The 23,804-nt window shown below is 59.6% G+C and overlaps 1 protein-coding gene across 4 annotated transcripts in view; it reads left to right on the top strand.

The window, feature by feature from the left end:
* ACOT7 (acyl-CoA thioesterase 7) overlaps positions 1 to 23,804 on the top strand; it is a 94,722-nt gene that overhangs the window by 19,360 nt on the left and 51,558 nt on the right. For 2 of the 4 annotated variants that reach the window (XM_059135155.1, XM_059135154.1), the window contains exons 2-4: positions 10,771 to 10,888; positions 16,838 to 16,994; positions 21,118 to 21,209. In XM_059135155.1, coding sequence (XP_058991138.1) covers positions 10,771 to 10,888; positions 16,838 to 16,994; positions 21,118 to 21,209 — 367 coding nt within the window. Of the gene's footprint in view, positions 1 to 1,650; positions 1,764 to 3,525; positions 3,672 to 10,770; positions 10,889 to 16,837; positions 16,995 to 21,117; positions 21,210 to 23,804 lie in introns of those variants that run through there. The other 2 variants (XM_059135156.1, XM_059135157.1) reach the window with 2 other exon arrangements.

Genomic DNA, 23,804 nt, shown 5'->3' with positions numbered 1-23,804 from the left:
CTGGGGGTCTCAGAAGCCTCAAAGCCGCTGACCTGTCCGGCTGTGTGTGGTGTTCTTTGGGCCCAAGTCTGGGAGCTCTCTCTTGGGCTGAGTGTTTGGAGGTGGGGGGGCCTGTGTCCCCCAGCGGCCTGCAGCAGGTGTCGTGGCGACGGCTCTGTTGGGTCGTAAGTTGCATCCGTTCACCGAGTGCTACTCGGTGTGCTCTGGTATATGCACAGGCTTGGGCGGCTGTCACCGTGGTTTAAGTCCAGAACGTTGGTCTTTGCCCCGAAGGAAGCGCTGTGGTCTTGAGCAGTCACTCCCCATTTGCCCCAGCCCCCAGCCCTGGCGGCCGTCAGTCAGTCTGCTCTCCGTCTCTGGATCGGCCTACTTGGACGTTTCGTGTCCATGAAATCGTGACTTTTGGGACGGCTGCTTGCCCTCGGCATCACGTTTTGGGGATCCTTCTGCGTGGTCGCGGGCATCAGCCCCCGATTCCTCCTTAGTCAGATCCTGTCCTGGCGTGCGCGTGGAGGGCGTCTAACTTGCCACTTCCTGCATGAGGGGCTCCTGGGCTGTTCCCTGTGCTCTTCCTTGTCTTTTGGCCGTTCGGATCATCTTGCCGGGAACCTTTCCGGGCATCTGGTTAATTCGGAAACCACCTCCTGGTCATCAGTTGGTTTGCTGGTTGTCTCACAGTGATTTGCTCGGAAGGCTGACAACGGACGAGCCCGCTCCGCGGAGAGTCGGCGTGTCTGTGCGGCCAGTGGAGGGGACACGGCCCCGCTGCTCCGCTGGAGCTGTGGGACGACCTGCGGGTGTCCCCCAGTGTCATCTCCTGCAGGGTTCCCTCATTGCACTTCCCCGTGGGCTTTGTTTGGGTTTTCCAAGTCTTAGTTCTCCTGGTCCAGGGTGTGTCCATGTACGCAGGCGTTAAGTCATTGGGCCTGCCTGTCACTCCGTGGATCATTCCGGATCTGACACATTCTTCCTTCTAATGATGAAATTGGGGAGAGAGCCTCATTTGGGTCTGAACTCTGTGGCTTGCCTCAATGCTTCCCTCTAGGTGGACGGGGATCCCCTGTGCGCTCTGGCAAGGACGGCTTCCCTTGAAGCCGGTCTTGGAGCATTTTCATGATCTTTCTCCATAATTGGGAAAGAACTGGTGGGGCAGGTTATGGCCTCTCGTCCGTCTGTGAGTCATCACCCAAACACCTGGATGGTGTTTTGCCGGGAAGGATGGCAGGTCTTTGCGGTGTGTGGGAGGCTGCGTCCCTCCGCGGCCCAGCGCCTCCCAGCATGTTCCCTCGAGGTGCCCGACGCTACCTGCAGGTGTGCGTGACACGGGGCCACCCCCTCGCCTCTGCGGGCCTGTTTTCCCCACGGTAGAAGCTGGGGCTCGAAGCGAGTAATTTCCAGCATTCTTTTGAACTCCAAATTCCTGTGATTTTAAGGGATCTGAGAAGGTCACGGGCTCACACAGGGTTGGGAGTGGTGGGGTGGCTGCTCCTTACCTGGGGTAGGCCGTGTGCCCAGCACACCCAGGGTCTAGACCAGGGCAGAGAGAGAAGCCAGCGTTGCTTAGGGAGGCAGCGATGCCCGCCCAGAGGAATGCAGCCGAGTCCAAAGGGCACAGCGGGCGGCTGACACCCCCTTCCGGGTCCCATCTGGCCGGGGTTCCGGAAAGGACATGCAAAGACCATGCTCGGGCTTTGGAGGGGCACATCCCTGAAAGTGTTGAGGAAGGGAGCTGGCGAGGCCTGTCTCAGGGGGAAGGCCAAGTTGTAAGACAACTGTGGGATGGCTGGGGGTGGGGGTGGGGCCAGAGGGGGCCCTGGTTGTGATGGTGGGGTGTCTGGACACATGGCTCTGGGATTCCCCCTGGCTGGAGTGGACACCCGTGGCCTTGGGGGCCTTTTCTCTGACCCGCAGGTGATAGATGGGCTTGACCGGACCCACAACACGGCCCACTGTGGTGGCCTGTGGGGACAGTGCTCTTGGCCTTTTCTGGAGAAGGAGAGTGTGGCCAGGCTTCTCTGGGCAGGGAGGGCGGGGGAGGTGCAGGCTGTTGGCCGGGTGCGCACGGGGCCGGAGCACCCAGCTGACCAGAGGGGACCTAGGGTGAGTGGGGCGGTGGCTCTGTCCACCTGTGTTTCTCAGGGACTGGGTCACTCTTCGATTTGACATGGCACTTTGCTTTGTGTCCCGTGTGGTGCCAGGTGCTGGGGACATCGCAACGAGCAGGATAGCCCCAGTCCCTGCCCTACAGGAGTGTCTTCGGGGCTGCTCGCAAATGGGGTCATTTCTACTCAGGTTGAAGCTGCGTCTCGGACAGCTGAGGGGCTGCAGGAGGTCCTGCCAGGGCCCCCTTCGGGCTGTGAGGGTAGGGGAAGGCTTTGGGGAAGGTTTTCCACCCAGACTCTGCCCTGACTCCCCTTCCAGGTAGACATTTCAGGTGTGGTCCGGGGGCCCGTCCGAACCCCGTCCTGCCCCGGCCGGCCTCCCTGCGGGGCGCGCTGCTGTGCTGCTGGTCGGCCTGGAATTCTGCCTCTGCTTCTTTTCCCGTGAAGGGGAGAGGAGTTGGGACAATTGTAGCTGTGCCTTCAGGAGCAGATCATCGTGTTTCAGGGAGGCGGCCAGGAGCACGCCGGGGCTCTGGTGGTGAGAGCGGCCGTTGGGGGGGGGGGGGCGCCCCTGGGGCTCCGGCCCACGTTTACCTCTTGAGCACGGTACCTGCTGGAGTCGCCCCCCGGCGAGGTGGACCCGTGCCTAGGAGCCAAGCCGGGTGGACAGTCCAGGAAGGGTCCCTCACGGGGCTTGCGGGCCGGTTCATTCATTCACAGTCGCCGTCACAGCAGCCCCACGTGAGGGTGACCCTGGGGCGCGGGGACAGTAATTACACACCCAGCCTCCTCTCCTGGGGCTGCCAATGTCACACCAGCTCCTCGGCCACTCCGATGGCTTGCTTTCCTTCTTCCCCACACCCAGTGGGAGGGGAGAAGGGCAGGCCCCCTGGGGGACGGAAGGTCTGCCCCTGGCCGCCTGGCCCCAGAGAAGGGAGGAGGCAGGTCTGTGCGGTGGCAGCCACCGGAGAGCGAGGGCTGGCCGAGCTGGCTGCTTCCTCTCCCCACTTCCCTTCCAGCGGCTCACCCGGCCCCTAGAGCCCTGGAGGTAGCCTGGGGACAGGTGTCGGATGCCAGCCCCTCTGGGCAGGATGCTGGGCTCTGCCCCTGATGTGAGCCTTGCTGTGAGTCTCACTCTGGCCTGGGACCCTGCTCCCCTTGTGCATCTGGGGAAGCTCAGAAGGCGTGCGGTGGCCCTGGGCCCAGAGCCCAGCCTTTCCCGGGACCCTGGGTGGGCGTTTGCCCCATCTCGGGCCCCCCAGAGTCTTCTGAGAGATGGCGGCCGTCTCTGTGTGACGTCTCGATCCCACGCACAGCAGCGGAAGGGCTCGGAGATGCGCTCTCCTCCGCTGTCATTGTTTACAAAGCGAGGTTTCTATGACACCGGCTTTTGGTAGACTCCTCGGATTGGTGAGGCAGCCTCTTCCTGGTTAGATTGGGCAGCCTGGTGGCGGGGACTTGGGACGGTGCTTTTGGAGTAGGAGGGCCGGTGACTTGGCTGCCACTAGCCCCCAGCTTCTCTCCGGACCCAGGACGAGCCCCAGCGGGCATGGCTTCCCAGCTGAGCAGGTACCATCCGTCTCGTGCTCCCCCCTCCTCTTGCGGGGCTACTGTCGCAGATGGTCTGTCTGGGGGCACTTTGATGGGGTCAGGTCGTAGAGGGGATGTGCCCCCCGCGTCCAGTGTGAGGGCTGGCTGGCTCCCTGTGGCCAAGGACAGCTGTGCCTGCTCCGGGTCTGCTGCTCCGAACGTTAGGTAGGGCTGAAGCTGGGGCAGGAGGTCTAGCCCCCACGTCGCCCCCTCGGTAGGACCGCAGCCTGAGGGCGGGGAAGCATGGCCCAGGGGTGGCAGCCACTTCTCTCTGCGGCAGTGCTGCTTCCGGTTCTCCCCTTTCTCTCGCCAGCAGGGTCCTGTGGTTGTGTGGGGCACTGCTCGCTTCCTGCCTGCCCAGCCGCCTGGTACTCTGGGGTCTTGGGATCTGTGGGTGCTGGGCAGCGGCTGCACCTGGAGCTTTCTCTGATTCATTCCCTGGTCCTGGCCAAAGTGTGCGCCTGGGCCTTTGGGTGAGATCGGTGCCTCCCACTCCTGCTCTGGGGCCTGGAAGAGCCCCAGGGACTTTCTCCTGGCCCAGCCATTTCTCCCTCCCTTCCTCTTCTAGGGACTGTGGTGGGAACTCTGGGGTTGAAGGCACCTTGCTGGATCCTTCTTGGACAGCAGGTTGGAGAGGAGAAGCAGGGTCACTCGGGCTTCTGATTGGCGGGGTCTCCTGTAGAAAGGCAGGGTGTCCACATGGGCCATGGTCGGGTTGCCTGGTTGAACCGGTCCCATCCCCCAGCCCACATGGTCCTCCTGGCACGTGCACACCCTGCGATTGGCCCCCCAGCTCCTGTCTGGCCAGGAGGGACTGCACCTGCTCGTCCTCGGCTCCCTGCCAAGGCGGCGGCTCCCCGCAAGGAGCTCGAAGCTCGCAGCTCGGCAGCTACAGCTGCGGGTTAGGTCAGGGCAGAAGCACCCTGGGGTTGTCCCTGCTCGGGACACCTGCCGCTGCCCCACAGGGACAGGCCTGGGGACCTTCGGCATAGTCTCTGTGGTGTCCTTGGCACTGGCCGCCCTGCAGGCCCCCACCTGGACCACAGCTGGGGGCTCGACGGCTCTGCCCAACTCTGGGACAGGTGGAAAACCCGAGAGGACTTTATCTGTCCCGGGGGTCTTGCTGTGTGCTGTGCTGCCGACTACCCTCTACCTCCGAGAGCTATTTCAGCTTTCCCCGTTAAATCCAGGAAACCACCTCCCTCCCCACTTACCATGGAACTCACGCTGCAATGTTGAATTTTCTTTTTTTTTTTTTTTAAGATTTTATTCATTTGAGAAAGAGAGAGAGAGAGCAGGAGCAGGGGGAGGGGCAGAGGGAGAGAGAGAAACAGACTCCCCACTGAGCAGGGAGCCCCATGCAGGACTCGACCCCAGGACCCCGAGATCATGACCTGAGCTGAAGGCTGATGCCTAACCGACTGAGCCACCTGGGCGCCCCTGCAGTGTTGTATTTTAGCAGGGACATTGTGGTGTCAGAATCAGAGAGTGCCGGGGGCTGTGGAGGTGGGGGCAGTGGTCAACCCCCTGTGTTGGGGCCTGGCCCGGGTTGGCTGGGCTTGGGACGCAGGAGCTGAGGGTCAGGCTCCGGCTGTAGCCACCGCCGCAGATCCCGTGGGACTCACCTGTCCCTCGATGCTGTCTCCTGTGGTGGAGCACAGCCCTCCGCCCCCACCCCCGAGTGCGAGTGTCCTGTGGCTGCCATAGCCAGTGGCCACAAACTGGGGGGTTTAAAACAACAGAAATGTCTGTTCTCACAGCCCGGAGGTCCCAGGCCCCGAATCCTGGTGTCCGCCGGGCCTTGCTTCCCCTGAGGGCCCTGGGGGAGGATCCTTCCTCGCCTCCTCCTGCTCCAGGTGGCTCCTGGCACCCTTGTGTTTCTTGGCCTGTACACACGCCGCTCTGGTCTCTGCCTCTTCCCCGTGTGTGTACATTTCCCTCTTTCCAAAAGACACGAGTCGCTTTGGATCGGAATGTCCCCCGCTGACCTCACCGAGCCTGATCACGCCTGCAAAGACTCATTTCTGAAGAAGTCCCATTGGCAGGTTCCGGCAGCTAGAGCGTGGGCGTATCTTTTGGGGGACACAGTTCAACCCAGTATAAAAGCTCTGTGCGGGGCCAAACAACAGGGGGACAGGGCCTGTCCTCCAGGTGTCTGCTCTGAGGCCAGGTACATGGAGCTCAGGGGGAACGAGTTTAATCATGTTTGGCAACGTCCCTAGGACGAGCTCGGATGTGGGGAGCTCAGGATTGGCGCACACCAGCCCAGCTGGAGTGTCCACGGGCAATGCCAGGCCGCCCTTCCCCACTGATAGCCCTGGGGGCTGGTGACCCTTGAGGCAGCGGGCTAAGTGGCCAGTTAGGTCCAGGAGGTGAGAGGCAGGTGTAGAAGCCTCCCTTGGCTTTGTGCCTGCTGCTCTGGGCTTGCTTTTCTCATTTTAAATAGTGAAGAGGAAAGTGAAGCACTTTTCATATCCACATCTTCATTAAAAATGGGAAAACAAAAGCGCGGAAAAGGGACCACATGTTCTCCTGGCTGCCCTCACCCCTCAGACACCTGCCCGCCTGGAGAGGCCCAGGCCAGCGGCGCGGGGCTCTAGGGAAGTGAGATGGGTGGGAAAGTCCCCGACCGAGTGACCGGTGTTTCAGGACAGCCCTGCCCAACAGCTCCTGAGCCATTTGGGGCCAAGGGGAGTGGGGAGCCGGGCTCTGGTCTCCCTGCCTCTGCAGGTCCCGTGGACGGAGGCTCGGGACTGCCCGAGTGACCAGCCTGGGGAATTAAGACTGTATTTATGCCAGACCTGGGTGACCCAGGAGCGTGGGGGTTGGCAAGTGTCCCAGTGAGCTCTCATGTCCGACGATGTGTGGTTTGGAGCTCCTGGCATTTATTCCCAGGGTGTTGTCGGGGGGTCCTGGGGACAGCCGGGTGTGGGTGATGAGGGGTTTCTGGGGGCCCTTGAGTGTCCCACGATGGCCCCAGGCACTATCTCAAAGGCTGCCTCCTTATCAGTCTCTTCCTCAGTGCCCCGCCGGATGTGAGCACTTCCTCGTCGGCTCTGTGGCCCCGAGTCTGCCCCCTTCCCAGACCACGCCACATTGCTGTGGGCCAACCGTGGGGGGCACAGCTCCACAGGCCAAGTGAGGCTCGAGGGGGGAATCGGGCTCCCCCAGAAGCAGGCTCTGGTTTCTAGGAAAGGCTGGACTCAAGTTTCCCTGATGCTCTAGAACCCAGGGCTCTGCTCTTCCTGGCCAGCCCCCTGGCCCCTTGCAGCCCCAGGATGACCAGCCTCTGGGCAGAAATGACCATCTGTCCTTTACTAAGTTGAAAACAGATACAAAGGAAAGAGGCTGATGACAGCAGCTTTGTTATTTATTTATTTATCAGAGGAGGGGAGAGCACGAGCAGGGGCAGTGGCAGGCTCTGCCCAGCAGGGAGCCCCGGGATCATGACCTGAGCTGAAGGCCACTTGTTTAACCTGGACTGAGTCACCCAGGTGCCCCTAGTTTGGTTATTTAAATTGGCTGCATCTTCACTCAGACTTAAAAAACAAACAAAAAAACTCCTTAGTATAAACTTGAATTTCTATTTTATTTTTAAAACTTGAAAATATATACATATATATTTTTAAAGATTTAAAGATTTTATTTATTTATTTGACAGACAGAGACCACAAGTAGGCAGAGAGACAGACCGAGAGGGGGAAGCAGGCTCCCTGTTGACCAGAGATCCCGATGTGGGGCTGAATCCCAGGACCCTGAGACCATGACCTGAGCCGAAGACAGATGCTTAACCCACTGAGCCACCCAGGCGCCCCTAAAACTTGAAAATAATTGAAAAATTTTTTTACTATTTTATTTTTTCAGCTTTATCGTGATGTCACTGGCGTTGACCGTGGTGTCAGTTTTAGGAGTGCAGAGTGGGGGTTTGGCGCGCGTGTGGCAGGAGACTCACCCCTCCTACCGTTAACCTCTCACCTGAGCGGGCTGCGGAGTGTTCCCGGGGGTGGAAGTGTTCGCGGCCGCTTTTCTCAGCAACTTTCCCGTGTCTGGTGCCCTACGGCTAACTAGAGCCTCCTGCTGCCTGACGCCCTCAGGACTGGTTTCCCTTGTGGTGGGAGCTTGCACCTTCCGCCCCATTCACCCCGCCTCCCCCTGCTGGCCCCCCGGCAGCCAGCCGTCTGCTCTCTCTCTGAGCTCCCTGATTTGGATTTTACCTGTGAGATCAGGTCGAGTTGTCTTTCTGTCTCCGACTTATTCCACTCAGCATGAGGCTCTCAGGGTCCATCCGCGTTGTCAGGATTGACCGGATTCCCTCCTTTTTTGAACTTTATCCCCTCAGCCTTTGAGGAGTGCCCAGGAGGCTGCAAATACCACTGCGGCATCTTAAGTTTCCTCTGGGTAAATGCACAGAAGGGGACTGGCTGGATCATGTTGTGGTTTGGGCTTTCATTTTTTTGGAACCTCCGTGTTGTTCTCCATGGTGGCTAAACCAGTGTGCATCCCCAGCAACAGTGCATGAGGATCCCTTCCTCTTACAGCCTTGCCAACACCTGATCTCTTTTATTGTTTTGATAATAGCTGTTCTAATAGGTGTGAGGGGAAAGCTCACCATGGTTTTAATTTCATTTCCACAGTGATGAGTGGTGTGAAACGTTTTTCCGTGTACCTGTTGGCCGTATCTCTCTTCTTTAGAAAAATGTCTAGTCAGTTTCTTTGCCTGTTTTGTTTTAAAAAAAATTTTTTTTTAAGTAGGTTCCACACCCAACATAGGTTTGAACTCAAGACCTGGGATCAGGAGTCGGATGTTCCACCAACTGAGCCAACCAAGCACCCCACTTTGTCCTTTTTATTTCTTTCTTTATTTAATAAAGACTTTACTTATTAATTTGGGAGAGACAGAGAAAGTGACCGCATGAGCTGGGGAGAGAGGGAGAAGCAGGCTCCCCGCCTGCTGCACGACTCAGTCCCATGAGCCCGGGATCATGACCTGAGCCGAAGGCAGACGCTTACCCAACCGAGCTACCCAAGTGCCCCTTCTTTACCCATTTTAAAATCAGATTTTTTTTCACTGTTGAGCTGTGTGAACTCTTTATACATGTTTAGGATATTAACCGCTTAGCAGACACATGATTGGCACATATTTTCTCCCATTTGGTAGGTTGCCTTTTCTTTCTTTATTATTATTATTATTTTTTAGGATTTTATTTGATAGAGAGAGCCCCATCAGAGAAGAGCAGAGGGAGAGGGAGAAACAGGCTCTCCACCAAGCAGGGAGCCGGATATGGGACTTGATCCCAGGACCCTGGGTCATGACCTTAGCTGAAGGCAGCAACCTGACTGACTGAGCCACCCAGGCACCCGTGTGTTTTCATTTTGTTGATGGTTTACTTTGCTCTGCAGAAGCTTTTTACTTTGGTAAAGTCCCATTTGTTTATTTTTGCTTTTGTTGCCTTTGTTTTTGGAGTCAGATCGAAAAAACCATCGCCAAGACTGATGGTCAAGGAGCTTACCGCTAGCCTGTGTTTTCTGCTGGGAGTTTCATGGCTTCCAGTCTTACATTCAAGTCTTTATCCATGTTGAGTGGACTCAAGAAATATTTTTAAGTGAATGTTTGAGAAGCCAAGTGAAGCTTCTTTCCGGTTCTCTGGGGTTCCCCTGGCCTCTGGTTCAGGTTCCCATGACTGTTGCCCTGAGCCAGTGAGGCAGGGCGGGACGGCCCCAGGGCCGGAGTGGTTCTCGGTTCTTAGAGCCAGATTTCCTGCAGGATGAAGTGGTGGCACCTGCGGTGGGCAGCAGTCTGCTGTCAGTTACCCCAAGATGTCCATGTGCATTTGCTGAGAAAGTAACAGCTTCCAGCTCTGTCCTGGAGCTTCCAAACTTCTTGCAGTCTGTTGGGTAAATATTCCCCTAGAGGGTAGGATACCGCTGATGAGCTTGTGTTGTATTGGCCACATGCCACGCCCCGTGGCTGGGCCTGTTAACTGCATTATCTTGTGTGATTCTGTCCCCCCGCATGGTCAAGCGCAGTGGCTGTTATTATGCCTATTTTAAAGACAGGGAAGTGGAGGAGCGACAGTTTGGTCTGCTGCCCGGCAGCAGGTCTAGTAAGAGCGGGAGCCAGGAAAGATCTTGGGGTCTGATGGGCTAGACTGAGCCGCTGAGCAGAGCTGTCAGGAGGTCATAGCCCCAGAGGGTGGCAGAGCTCTCTGGGCCCAAGTGGAGGGTGCTGGTCCGGGGCGTTGCACTCGGGGAGCCCCGGTGGTTGGCGAGCATGCTGGGAGTGTGGCCTGTGCTCTGTGGATCCTCTGTCTCCAGGCGTGAGGCTGCTGAAGGCAGATTTCTTTAGCCTGGCTGTGGTTTGGGAAAGTGCCAGCTAGCCTGGGGTTGCCCACTGCAGGAGCACCAAGCTGTCTTCTTGGGATTCCAGAGATTTCTTGGAGTTTCCCCACCTCTTTGGGCCACTGAGGTGGCATTTCAGTTCCCCCCAGCCCTGGAGGACTCCCAGCTCTCGATCCCAGGGACCCAGCCCCCCTCAGGCACCCCTAAGAGCTCAGCAGGCCAGGGACAGGCAGGGGCTGATGTTCCCGCGCTGACAGGAGTCTCGGAGCTGTGGCCCGTTTCCACTTCTCAGAGCAGCCGAGGCTGGGTGTGTTTTCCCCTCTGGGACTCCGATGGTGGCCTTCCACGGGGTCACAGCCTATGTCCTGGTGCTCATTCAGCCCTGTAGGTGGCTGGGGAGCCGGCGAACCAGGAGGGGCAGGTGTGCTGGGAACCCCAATAGCCGTGCTGTGGCCTTGCTGCCTTTGCCGAAGGCCCCTGCTCTCACCCCTTCCCTGCTGGGTGCCTGCGGCCCCGGGGACACAGTCCTGCTATCTGCCTCCCTCCCTCCTTCCCATGGAGACAGGACCCTTGTCTGGGGCTGTCAGAGCAGCAGCCCACTCTGACCAAACTCCCCCGGAAAGTTCCTTTTCCTTCTTCAGGAGGCTGTGGTCTCCTGGGACGACCTCTGGCTGTTGCTATTCATGCGTGACACCCTTCCCAGTGGCCTCATCCTGCTGCTTCTCTCTCCTCCACCCAGGATCATGCGGCCAGATGATGCCAATGTGGCTGGCAACGTCCACGGTGGGACCATCCTGAAGATGATCGAGGAGGCAGGAGCCATCATCAGCACCCGGCACTGCAATAGCCAGAACGGGGTAAGTGTCTGCGAGCCGTCACCCAGCCCGCCTGGGATCTCCTGAAAATTCTAGGCCCAGGAGGCCCGGCGTCCCGATGTCGGTGACATCGAACCACTCCCGGGTCGGGACAAGAGTTTGCATGGGCTTCTCCCGTCTTTCGTCCCTTGGCCTTTGGAGCTCCTGGCGGGGACCTGTTGGAATGGTGCTGGTTTGGGGATTCATCAAGGAGGCTTGGGGGCAGCCAGAGAGTAAGCCGGCAGCCAGCGGAGAGCTGCATTTAAGTTCCTCCCCCTCAATCCACAAGAGTCTTGGTTTCTAGAATGCCCTCCCCCAGCTCTGCTGCCCTGGGCCTAAACCCTCCCCTGTCCCTTCGACACCCCCAGGGACGGGGAGGGGCCTGGGCAAGCACTGGCACTCTTGCCGGGGAAGCCCACCAAAGCCCGGCCAGAGTGCCTGGGAGGAGGGTCAGCTTTTCTGCTTTTGCAGCTTGGGCAGCTGGGGGGCATTTGGCCCATCTTCTCCTGCCCTGCCTCAAGGGCCGAGGGACCTGACCTTTCCTCTGGAGGCGGCTCGGCACCTTTGCTCCGGGGAGGGGGTCTGTCTTGCACCACACTGCCACCTGGGGTCAGTTGAGATGCAGTACCACTGGTGTCTGTGTCCAGGTGTCCTGTGTCTCCCTGGGCCTGGGCCAGCCACCCACCACGAGGGGAGGAATGCACGACGGCTGGAGGGGGGAAGGAGAGAGAGCGCTGCACAGGTGTGGGAACCAAGCCAGAGCGAACGTTTCAGTGGGTGGACATGGGCGAGGGGGCCTCAGCACACTGCGAAGGAGGGGCTCACCGGCCCAGCCAGGAGTCCGGATTTGTTCAGGTGCCCTTGGAGTTGTGGGACGAACCAGGCCATGTTCAGAGTGCGCCCTCTGGTGGCAGCTGTGGGGCAGGGCTTGCGTGAGGACCTGGTGAGGACCTAGCACCTGGCGGCCTGCGGAGACAGACAGCAGGGTCCTGGCAGGAGAGGCCGGACCGGGGAAGGAGAACGTTAGGATGGGGGAGTGAGAGGGTTGGGGGGGATTGCGTGGTGAGGACCCACGTAACTGCTGCTGGGTAGTGAGTGCTTAGCATTTTGCAAAGCCCTGAAGTGGTTCTGTTCATACAGTCCTCTCCCCCGTTCCCCCATGTTGCACAGCGGAGGCCGTGGAGGTACAGAGAGCCTGCATGCTTGCCCGAGGCCATGGGGGAAGCAGGGGGTAGGTCTGGGCCATGAATCCAGGCCTCAAACCTGTGCTTTGAGCCCCTGCTCCTCCCCATCCCATCCCTGGAGGGAGCCTGGGGGTCCAAGGGGGATCGTTCTGAGGTGCTGGCTTGGCGATGTCTCCAGACTGGTGGGCCCAGGATGGGGGCATAGAAAAGTTCCAGGCTCAGGAGGGCATGTGAGCCCCAGGCAGCTCCAAGTGGTTAGACCCTGGCATGGGCCCAATGCTGACCTCTGAGGGCCTCGCTGGGTCTCTGGGTCAGGCAGGGGCACCCCGAGCCCCTGACACCCCCACCCAGCTCCCCTGCAGGTCTCATCCGCTTTATGTCTTTAGTATGTCATGTGGCCCCAGGGTTCTCTTGTCAGCTGGGACCTCTCAGTTGGCACCATCTGGATGCTGAACTGGCCCCTTGACCTTGATGGGCCCCAAAAGACACCCTGGACCTGTCCCCAGGCTGCTCTTCCCAGACTCCCTCTCCTCTGTACATGACCTCTGTGGCATCTGGTTACCCACACTGAAAACCGGGGACCTTCAGTGACCCCATTCTTCCTCTTCTGTTGCGGGCCCTGGCAAACAGTCCTGTGGGCTCCACCTGCTCGGTAGTTTCGGATCTGAGCACCGTCCGGCTCCCAGACCTCATCTGCTGGGCCTTCCCCTTGACACTCCCTTGGGCCGCGCTGGCTCTCCTGCTTCTGTGGGACTGGCCGGTGTTGCTACCCTTTGCACTGCCTCTTCCCTCGGCCTGAGCTGCTCTTCCCCCAGAGTCTGCAGGGCTCCCCCTCACCTGGTGCCAGTGTGGCACATGGGACCTCCACTGAGGCCTTACCTGGTGACCAGCTCCCTCCTTGCTCCCACCTGTGCTCCACAGCACTGTTGCTCCTGGAACATTGTGTGCTTTGCTCATTTATCTCGGTCTGCCCACCCCCTCCATCCCGTTAGAATGTAAATCCCACGAAGGGAGGGACTTTTGTCTTTCAGGTCCCTGCCAGATGCGCAGCATCTGGGTAGAGGCCTGGAGCTCGGTGGACTCGCACTGGCGATCTGCGATTGCCAGGAGGGCATGTGTGGGATTGCTGTCCTATGTGCTGTCCTAGGCACTTAGGGTGGACCAGCGACCACACTGTGTGCTCGACCTTTTCTCTCTGGAATCTTCCCAACTGTCGTCTTAACCCCACATTGTAGGCGAGGCACAGGGGCCTAGAGAAGTTACACGGCTTCCTGAAGGTCCCACAGAGTGGCCCTCTCTATGGTGGCATCTGCTGAAGGCGGCCTGTGTGGGAGTAGGGCAGGTGCAGCCCAAACAGTCATCGTAGTGAGAGGGAACCTTCTGGACCTGCTCGCTCTCACGTTTGATACCCACGTGTCCGTGAGAGGGGCGGCGCACCCCTTTCTCCGGGGGTCACCCCCTTGGATCCTGGCAGCCCGCCGTCCCCACTAGCGAGCGGCAGAGCCGGGAACTGAGCCCAGGGCCCTGCACTGTTCTTTCTTGCTCTGCTCCTGAAGCCACTGTCCTGACTCCATGCCCTGTGGCTGCTCCGGAGCCCAGCAAGCACTGTGATACTGGTCACCTCTGGGAGCATGGCGGAGGGCCCTTTCTGGGGTAGACTCTTGAGAGTGCTCCTGGGATGGGGTCTGCCCCCTGCTTTCAGCCCCAGAAGCAGGGAGGCCCGGGGCTGTGTCAGAGGCACAGGCAGCCAGAGGTGTGCTCAGCCTGGAGGCCCTCCTCCTGTGTGCAGGTGTTTGCTGGCTCGTGTTTTGAGTCTTTGGGTCACACCTGCTCTTTACGGAATGCCTGAGGCAGGCCCAGTGCCCTGCTGAGCCCTTGGACAGCTGCTCACGGTCAAGTTGCCTCTGCCCTGGGTCCAGGCCCGTGCTATCTGCACCCTGGTCTGGTGGAGAGCCCCCAGGCAGCCCACCCGTCTGTCTTGGGCTGCCCCGCGTGCAAAGGTCTCTGGAGTGGCTGCCCTGTAGACGTTCCTTCTCTCCTTTGGAAGCCAGCCGAGATTCCTAACAAGCAGCTTCCAAACCAGAAGAGCAGGGGTGAGGCCTCTGCCAGGTGTCCTGTGCCAGGCCTGAGGGCTTCCTGTGGCAGGTGTGTGCTGACAGCTTTCCCTGGGACAGTGAGGAGAGCAGCTCTGTCTCCTCCTGGGTCACCGTGTCCGTGTCTGGGTCACAGAAGGGAACAGCAACACCAGCTGCTCAGAGTTCACACCATTCTGAAAGCCGGTCTGCTCGGGGTCCCTGCCCTACCCGCAGAGTCCTGGCCCTTCAGGGCCTGCTGACCCCTTAGCTCACACCTCCTGCTGTGCTCCCCTCCCCGCCCCTGCACAGCCTCCGCCCTGCGCAGTCCCTCCTGCTCTCCCCTCTGCTGGAGAGGGTGCACACGGTCCATATCTGCCTCCACCTTTCCACTCACACCTCAGCTCAGAGGCCACCCCCAGCCCCAGCGCTTCCCACACGGCCCTGTCAGAGCCTCCGCCACCATGTGGCCGTGTCCTGTTTGCTTGTTTATCATCCATCCCCCTGTCGGAACCCAAACTGAGGCAGGCGATCCAACTCGCTCCCCTGCAGGCCGCACCAGGCCCAGTGCCTGGCTCCGTGCCAGTAGCTGCCTCCTGACCGGCCTCCGGTCCCCTGGTGTACCCGCACTCAGCTGCGGCCCAGAAGCCGATGACCCTCCCCCTGACGGAGTGTCCGAGCGTCAGCAGTCGCCTCACGCCGGGTCACCTGCCTACACCGTTCACCTCCTTCATCTCAGCATGAAGGCATTTTACCGTCTCCTCCTCGCAGGAAGGACACTAAGTGGGAGCCCAGGTCCCTCCAAGACTAAGCTGCAATCCCATTAAAAATTATTCACACAATCACACGCACACACACGCGCGTATGCTACCCATGTGTGAGTGTAGCCATACCAAAATTTAGCCACTCTCCAGTGAAGACACCTGGTTCACGCTGTTTCGGGGTAACAGCGCTTGCGTGATTCCACCAAGTGGCCCAGAAGTGAGGCCTCCGTTCCTGTCCTGCTGCGCTCAGCACGTGCCTTTCCCGCTTTCTGCCGGTGGGTGGCGCTGTAGCCACAGAAGTCTACTTAGGGGTGCACTTTGTTTTCGTGTCCCTGTGACTTAGGGGGCAAGTCGTGGTTGGGGGGAAGCAAGGGCAGATTAAGGGGCAAGTCTTGGGGTGGAGGGAGTCGGTGCAGATTAGAGAAGCCACAGCCTAGCCCTGGAACCTTTCCCAGCCACTCTGGTCCCTTGCTTGCTGAGACCTGGCTCTGGCATGTTTATAGGAACAGAAACTGGAGGAACCCACCCCATGTTCCTGACTCACCCAAGAGGGGTGAAGGTGCAAGTTCCCTGACTGTCCCTCCAGAGCGGCAGGTCCGGTCGGTTTGAGGGGCCCCAGGGCATTGGTGCGTCCATGAGGCGGCAGGTGGGCTCTTGCACAGATGGCCACAGGAGGTTCCACCAGGGCTCAGAGTGGCCGTTACTACAAGCTCAGTGTCGCCAACCCTTGGATGAGGGGTGCTGCGAGGACTAACAGGGAAGGCGAATACTAGAGCGGGCAGGGCCGGATGGACAGGCTCCCACCCCAGCTCCCCATCCAGCTTGGGTGGGCCCAGACTCCTGGAGAAGAGGGCTGGTTTCCAGGAGAAAGCGATAGACAGGCCAAGTGCTCTGTTTGGCAGTGAGGGTCTGAGGTCCCCCTACTGAGAAGTACTTTCGGGAACATACACCAAAGTGTCCCTTCAGTCTGGGAAACAGCCCCCGGTACTGAAAACGATTTACGTGAATGGACGCGCATCACAGCGTTGCTTAGAGTAAAAAGAAATGGACCCAGCTGGAGCCAAGACTGCGATCATGGAATATTCCGTTCTATTTGGCCATGAAACACACTTTTGCAACAGAGGGTGTGTCCATTGTGGAAAGTGACAGTGACGTCTGTGGTGGAAACGGCCATGCAGAAGCATGAGCAAGTCAGGTTCAATAGAGAACAAGCCCCAGTGTAGACTGTTGCGTGCCCTCCAGACATGGGTGTACTCCGTGGCCACGTCGATCCCTTACCAAGGGGGTCCTGGGTGGCTGGGGACCAGTGACAAACACACACCTGGTGCCCTGTACCCTTTTTTTCCTTGGAGTTTTGAGTCCTGCACTATTTGAAGGATAAATAACAGTTAAACAAAGGAACACTGATTGCAAAGCATCGTTTGTAACACAGGCAGGTTATGTTTCCTTGTTTCGAGCGGAGGAAGAAGCGGGTTGTGGACACGTCTGTTGATGTTTGCATGAGCCTGAGTAACTGCAGAGGAACCAGGGAGATCCGTTCTTGGGGAGAAGAGCCTGGGAAGGAAGATCCCGAAATAGAAAGCTGGGTTCTCTTCCGATGTGAGGAGTGATTTTCCCTCCTGGGTCTACTTCTCTGTGTACTTCCCAAATTTTCCATGATGAGTATGTCTTTTTTTACTTTTCATTATGGAAGTGATGCATGTCTTTTGTAGAAAAATTAGAAAAAAGAAGCCACTCCCCACCCTCACTGCTCAAGAGAATCCGCCGGCGATTGCTTTAGGGTGTCCCGTGAGGCCTTGCTGTGTGTCCTGCGGCTTTGCAATTAGGAATGTGTGATGTCGAGAAATGGCGTGACTTTCACAATGGGCGAAGAAGGGCCGCGTTCGAGGAGTGTGGCCAGGGCTGGTGCTCACCTGTCTCTGGTCTCCGCAGGAGCGCTGTGTGGCCGCCCTGGCCCGTGTCGAGCGCACCGACTTCCTGTCCCCCGTGTGCATTGGCGAGGTGGCGCACGTCAGCGCGGAGATCACCTACACCTCCAAGCACTCCGTGGAGGTCCAGGTCCACGTGATGTCAGAAAACATCCTCACAGGTAACTTCTGCACGTGTCTCACCAAGCCAGCTCTGGGTCCCTGCCAGCAGCAGCCACAGCTCGTGCTGACAGGGGGCTTGGCCCTGACGTCCTCTGTGAGTGACAGTCCCTCTGTTCCCAGCCCTACCCCTGAGCCGACACTCCTGCCATCCTTGTTCTGCGGACAGGGACAGGTTAAGCAATGAGTGTGACAGCGAGCTCGCCCAGTGGGACTTGGGCTCCCAGTGCGCAGACCTTTCCCTCCTGCCTTCCCCAGGAGGAGGCCCCAAGACCAGCTCCTCAGGGGCAGAGGGGTGGCAGTGGGCTGGGAGGGCACAAGCCACCCTCCAGCCCCCTGCTGTCTCCCCCCCACCCCCACCCTCCTTGCTGTTCCCTGGATGGGGACCACCTGGGGGTGGGGGTGGGGGAGTGGGTCGCTGTCCCGCCCATTCCCCCTGCACCGGGGCCCTGCATTCCAGGCTTAGGCTGAAGCTCCCTCTGCAAACCTTTGACTCTGGTTTGATCTGAATATTCTCTTTCTCCCAGTGGTAACCATGGAAACCCCTTTTCATCCTCCCACGGGGCTCTGCAGGGGAGTGTGGCTCTGCTTTGCACTCGCTGCAGCTTTGTATAACCGGGCTGCTGACAGGAAGGCAGGCCCCTTTGTCCCCTTGCTGTCCCCTCCCTGCCCCAGGCCACCCTGTCGTCCCACATAGTCCCACGCAGGGGACAGTCCATGCTGCTTCTGGAGGCGGGAGCTGCCTGGGTCCTTGGGTCCTCCTCCTCATGCCCCTCGCTCCTTCCTTGGCGGCCGTGGCCTGCAGCTGCCCTGCTGGGAGAGCTTACAGGGGCTCAGGCTTCTCCCCTCCCCGGGCCTGGAGCCCAGTTGTCCATCTGGAACATCCGGTGTCCTCAGCAGGCCTGGCCACAGCGTGGTGAATGGGTTAGCCGAATGGGGGCCCGTGGCCCTGGAGCACACAGCCTCCCTGTGCCCTGTGTTTGTGTCCAGGCCCTGGGGGAGCCCGTAGCTCTTACATCTAAGGGACCATGGATGTCACATGCCGCGGCCCAGAAAGGGATACCTGGGCGTGGTCTTCTCACCACGGGGCCTTGGAGTCCCCTTGGCCCAGGCCCTGGGATCGAGGGGAGCTCATTGTCTCAGCTGCTGTCCGTTTCCAGAATCTTCTCTGTCCGATGGCATTCCCAGCAGTGTGGCTTTCTCATGGTGATCAGCAGCAGGATGGCAGCCAGCGACTTCAGATGGGGGCGGTCTGCCTTCCAGATTTCTGGCCCCAGAGGAAACCCTGAGGAACTGAGTAGCATTTCCCTTTGGCGAAAGGGGAAGAGGCGAAAGGCGAAAGGGGAAGATGGGCATTCTTGACTTGCAAAGCAGAGCTCAGCCCCGCAGCGTTGGGTCCTCAGCACGGTGACTCTCAAGGGGACCTTTTTGGTTGTGTGGCATCCGGGGGCAGGTAGGGCAGGGATGCAGCCGCACAGACTGTGTGCAGCGGGGGCGGGGATCCCCACCACGAAGGGGGACCCAGTCCAACGTGTCCTTGTGCCGGACGAGGCTGAGAAGCCCTGTCCTCCACCATGAACTCCGGAGGAAGGAGTCATGCTTTCCTCTTCCCCAGTGGTAAGAGCTTCTCTTGGCTCGCAGCCGGTGGAGAGCTGACAATGCAGGCGAATGAATGATGGACTGAACCGAGGCTGTGGGGGAGATTTGTGTTTCTGTCCAGAGACGGGAAGCTGACGGAGGGTTTTGTCTAGAAGGACACGCTCCACCTGACTTCTAAGGGGTTGCTCCCATCGTGGGGCAGGGGCTTCTCACCCGGGGCCGAGGTGGCGAGATGGCAGCCCTCTACCCCACCCGAAAGGATGCCCCCCGCCCCCCAGCACCTGGTCGCTCGGCCTTGGTTTCGCTCCTTCCCTGCAGGGTGGGCACGCAGAGCTGACAGGCCCTGCGGGGGACAGAACGGGGGGGTGAGGAGAGGGGCTGCGGGTGTCCAGCCTCACGGGCAGGTGTGGGCTCCGTGACCCCACTGTGCTCTGCTTCTCCAGACGGGGCCTCCTGACCCTCAGGCCTCCCTAGTACACGAAGCGGCCGGCCACTCTTGGTGCCCCAAGGGCCGTGGCCGTTCTCCGTGTGTGGGTTCTCTAGCCCCACAACCTCCAGCTGAAGGGCCAGGAGCCGCCTCTCTCTCTCCACCCCCACCGGTCCGTCTCTCTCAGCTCTGCGTCTCTTTCTGTCCTCGCCGCGTCTGGGCGTCTGCGTCTCTGTCGTCCTTCCTCTGTCTTTCCGAGTGTCGTGCAGATCGCTCTTATTCTGGGACCCCACGTCTCTCGAGTCCTCCCTCTCTGTCCTGACGTGTGTCTTTCTGTCCACATGTCTAGAACACGAGGGCAGGGCTGGTGGCTGCCTTGTCCCCTGCGGTCGCCCCTACTGCCTGCAACAGTGCCTGGCCCCTTGGACCCAGGGTGACTCTGACAGGGGACGGGGAGGAAACGGAGACCCCAGGAGGCAGGGGTCCCCTGTCCGGTGTGTCCCCCTCCTCTGGGGCTGTGCTGCCTGCCCGGAGGCAGCCAAGCGAGCACGCGCCGAGGCAGACAACCGGCAAACCTCTGCCTTCGAGTATGTTCATTCATCTCCGGCAACTGTCAAAATATTAAGCTAACTGGGACCTGATTGTTGCAAATTGCTCCAAAAAATAGCTGGGAGCGCTTAAGATTTTAAAAGAGGTGTGTTTAATGCTGCAATTGTCTTTTGATGGTTTTATTAAATGACGGAGAAAGTACAATTAGCATGTCTTTCCTCATTTGGCCCGGGGCGCTCATCTGGGTCTAAAGGAGGACCACTCGGGTTTCCATGGAAACCGGCCTGTCAGGCTGGCTCTGGCAGAGTCAAACAGGAAATCTTTATTCCCAAAAGCAGGTTGTCAGATTCACTCTCAGTCAAAGTGCAGTGAAAATATTTTCCTTGTTCCGGGCCTGTGGTTCCCAGGCACGGAGAGCCTGTCCCCATGGGGCCGGCGGTGCAGGCCCGGCGCCGGGGGCTCATCCTTCTATGTTGACCACAAGGCTCAGCTCCAGCCTTGGGGCTGTGTTCAGGGGCAGAAGCAAGAGGCCCGGCCCCCTTTGGGAAGGCACCAGGTCAGAAAGCACTGCTAGGAGGGGAGCTCCACGACGGGCTTTGCAGAGGACACCTGGCTGCTGTCCACCCTGCCTGCTTGTGTCCTTCATGTCCTGCAGATGTGCTCTTCTCCACACGGAGGATCTTCTGTGTTGAGGAAGCTACATTTTAAGGCATCTTTGCAGACATTTCCCAGAAAATACTAGAACCCCGGAGGCGTAGGTCTATGCATACAATAGCACCGAGTTGCTGTGTGACCCTAGGTAGACCCCTTGACCTCTCTGGGCTCCGGGCTCCTCCTACACAGGGGAGAGGCGAGGGACCATGCGATCCCCAGACTTTTCTGGCTCATGGTTCTCAGCCCAGGCAGGCCTCCCTGGTAGGCCTAAGGAAGGTTCTGTTTCCTGTCACTTGGCCCACAGTGGGGCTGAGCAGCCCCCCGCCGGCCTGTCAGCACTCCACCCGGATTGGAGTCCTGAGTTGGTGGTCGGCGGGCGGCCGCAAATCCAAGCGTCTGGGGTGAAGCCTCCCACCTCGCGGGACGGGCCTTGCCCAGGAGCTGTGCAGCCACACCCCAGCTTGTGGCCCAGCAGCGGCCGCTCCCAGGGCTGCGCATACAGGCTCTGGCTCTGTGTGTCCCTGAGCCTCTCACGTCCGTGGGCTGCTATCCTTTGGATCTCCTCTGGCAGGAGCTGCTAGCCTGTTCAGGAGGCGGATGTTCCCTTGCCGAGCACAGGTCTGCTGGATCGGGTTGCAGACACTCGAGCTCAGCGGAGCTGGAATGCTCTGGTTCTGTCCCCTCTTTTCTGGGAGGCGGCTGGAGAGGGCCCCACCCGAGAAAAGCCGGTTCCCCAGCCTGTGATCGGAAGTCTTTCCAGCAGCCTCCAGGGGGCAGCACTGGGCTGGGTTGGGGCAGCTCCCCGTGCCCTGGGCCCTGGCTCCCACCTTGTGTCTCAGCCCCACCCGCCCTGGGCTCGCGCTGCGCCATCACTCATGTGGTTTTTTTCTCTGAAGGTACTAAAAAGCTGACCAATAAGGCTACCCTGTGGTATGTGCCCCTGTCACTGAAGAACGTGGACAAGGTCCTGGAGGTGCCTCCAGTCGTGGTAAGGAGACCCCCCTTCTGCTTCTCTCCAGGGGGCAGATGGCAGAGGCTACCCAGGCGTCCCAGGACAGCAACAGCGGGGGGCTGGGGGCCGGCGCTGCCCGTGGAGTGGGCTGTCCCTGGCTGGGATCTTCGTGCAGGTTTCGCTCGTGGATGACCCTCCCGGAGGGCCCTTCCTCATGTCCCGACCAGAGCGGGTCAGGACGGTGCCAGGTGACGGGTCCTTCTGAGAGAACCAGGACCTCCCGGCTGTGTGGCCCAGGCCAGCCGCTCCTCATCTCAGCCCCTGACGAAACGGAGGCTAAGATATCTCTGTTTCCACGTCTTCCCCTGCCGTCCTTGGTCCCCTCACTGTGGTTTGCTGCAGGCAGAACCATCTTTGCACGAAGGGAGCCTGTTGTACAATTCGTTCCCAGCCCGCTGGGCACGCTTGGGTGGGCAGCCTGTTGGTGGGTGAATGTTGAGCCGATAGAAGGATTTCGTTCCTTCCTTAGCTTTGTGGTGCCCGAGTCCCTGCATATTTCCAAGACATGTATGACAGTTCCCTCGGTGGAGGCCTGTGGCTCTGTTCTCACACCTAAGCTGTTCTAGAGGAGCCATCCCGTGGCTCGGACGGTGGCTGCCTTGCCACGAGCATTTTCCTGTGCAAAGAACAGATTTTTGTAAAATCAGTGTAACTGGGAACCACAGCCGTGGGCACTGGCGCCTGCTCTTTTCGCACGGAGCTCACAGAGAAGCTGGGTCCTGGCCTCCTCCTCACCGGGACGCTGGCTGCAGGCCCTTCCTGCTCCGAGGAGGCCTGCTCTGGCTCCGCGGCCCACCTTTCCACTCCCTGCACCCCTGCAAGTGTGACCCTACGGGGGGGCGCTCCCTGGAACTCCCCACCAGCCACACCTCTGCCCATGGCAGCCCAGGTTCTGACCCCACACCCTGCCTGGAGCCCTGGGGGCAGGCGAGGCCTGGGTGGCACGTCTCCCTAGGTCGGGATGGCGGCCTGCGGGGCTCTAGTTGCCACAGTCTAAATATCTAAAAAACTCTCTGGAGACAGGGGAGACAGGGTGCTTGGACCTTGGCCTGAGTTGGATGGGTGGCCTGTCCTGTGGTCCCATGAAAGAAGGGACATCGTGCTGCCACCAGATGACGGCGCTGGCGCCACCCGTCCTTGCACGAGCGAGGGGTCCGTTCTGCTGCAACCTTGCTTCATCCAGACCCCGGGTCTGTCGCGGTCACGTGCACGGCTTCAGTTTGGACATACTGTTCTCGCCAGAACGCTGCCCTTCCTTGCTGCCCCGCCCCACCCCTCCCTCCCGCTTGCTCTCTCCCCTCCCTGCCCGGGGGTGGGGGCAGGACCCTACACTCAGGAGTGAGTGATTTTTCTCTCCGGAAATTACAAGCATACCCACCCCCGCTTTCATCTTTTGCGCCGAGCCCTGGGTACTCGGTCTGTCACATCGCAGGGAAACACGACCTAATTATCGAGCTGCTTGCATTTCCGGACACCGCACATTGTGGAAGTCTCCCACAGGCCCCTTCTCTGCTTCTGCACCTGATGCTACACGTTCTGGGGTTGATGCTGAAGGAAGGTTCCGGGGCTGAGCGCATGAGCCTTTGCTTCCTCTGGCCCCTCGGGGCCAGGGGGCTGGGGGGCCGAGAGCTTCGGGTCTTCCCGTCCTCCCCAGGGAGCTCACCCCCACATCCCTCGGGGGCCCGGAGCTTTCCCAGCCGCTTTGCTGAGCCGGCCTCGATAAGACACAGACACCGACTCTGCCCTGTGGAGGCGGCCGCGGAGAGGGTTCCAGATGGGAGAAGCTGCGCAGATCCCAGCTGCGGGGGACCCCGGTACTCACGGGAGCCTCGTCCCCCAACACGTGCAGCCCCGCAGAGAGGCCTTCGGTGGGTGTGAGATACAGGTCTGCTCTTTGCCTTGTCCTGATCCACCCTGGAGGGCTCGGATGGCATTTATGCAGGCAGCGTGGCCACAGGCTTTCTCATCCCCCCAGCCCCGAATCCCACCATCGACCTTTTACAGACCACTGTCCTTTCTTTGAGAATACACACATCTCTCTGTCCAGGTGTGTGTGTGTGCCACGGACACGTATGTCACACGTATCAGAGCACACACTCACGTGTGCGTAGAGGGACCCCGTGTGTGTCTCCCTGAAGTCACCGGCGGTCGACCCCCCACGGCAGTGTCTGGGGTCAGGGGCTGCCACTTGGCTCCACCCTCTTCTCCAGGGAACAGGGACTTCAGAATCTCTGCAGTGACCCAGGAGAGGCTGGGGGCATCCGAGAGCAGACACTTGGGTTGTGGGTTTTTTTCTTTTTCCCGGTGTCAGAATGTGCGCTCAAGTTCAAAGTCTGCCCCGGTTCTTGGACCTGTGGGCTGAGCTGGCTAATGATTCACATCAGTGGGGCTGGACGAACCCTTGGGGGTGAGCGTGGGGTCCCAGCCCCATCTTGGGACTTCCAGTGGCTTTATCCCGAGTCAGAGCCGGCTGGCTAGCATTGGGAGGAGGCTGTGTTTCCTCCGTCTTCTTGGCTATTGTCCGGCTGGGGCCGCGCCAACCGCGTGCGAGGGCCCAGGCCCAAGTAGCAG

This window comes from Mustela lutreola, chromosome 10 (assembly GCF_030435805.1).
Source record: "Mustela lutreola isolate mMusLut2 chromosome 10, mMusLut2.pri, whole genome shotgun sequence".
Lineage (NCBI taxonomy): Eukaryota > Metazoa > Chordata > Mammalia > Carnivora > Mustelidae > Mustela > Mustela lutreola.
Note: the sequence above shows the minus strand (reverse complement) of the source record. Positions and strands in the feature narration are given on the sequence as shown.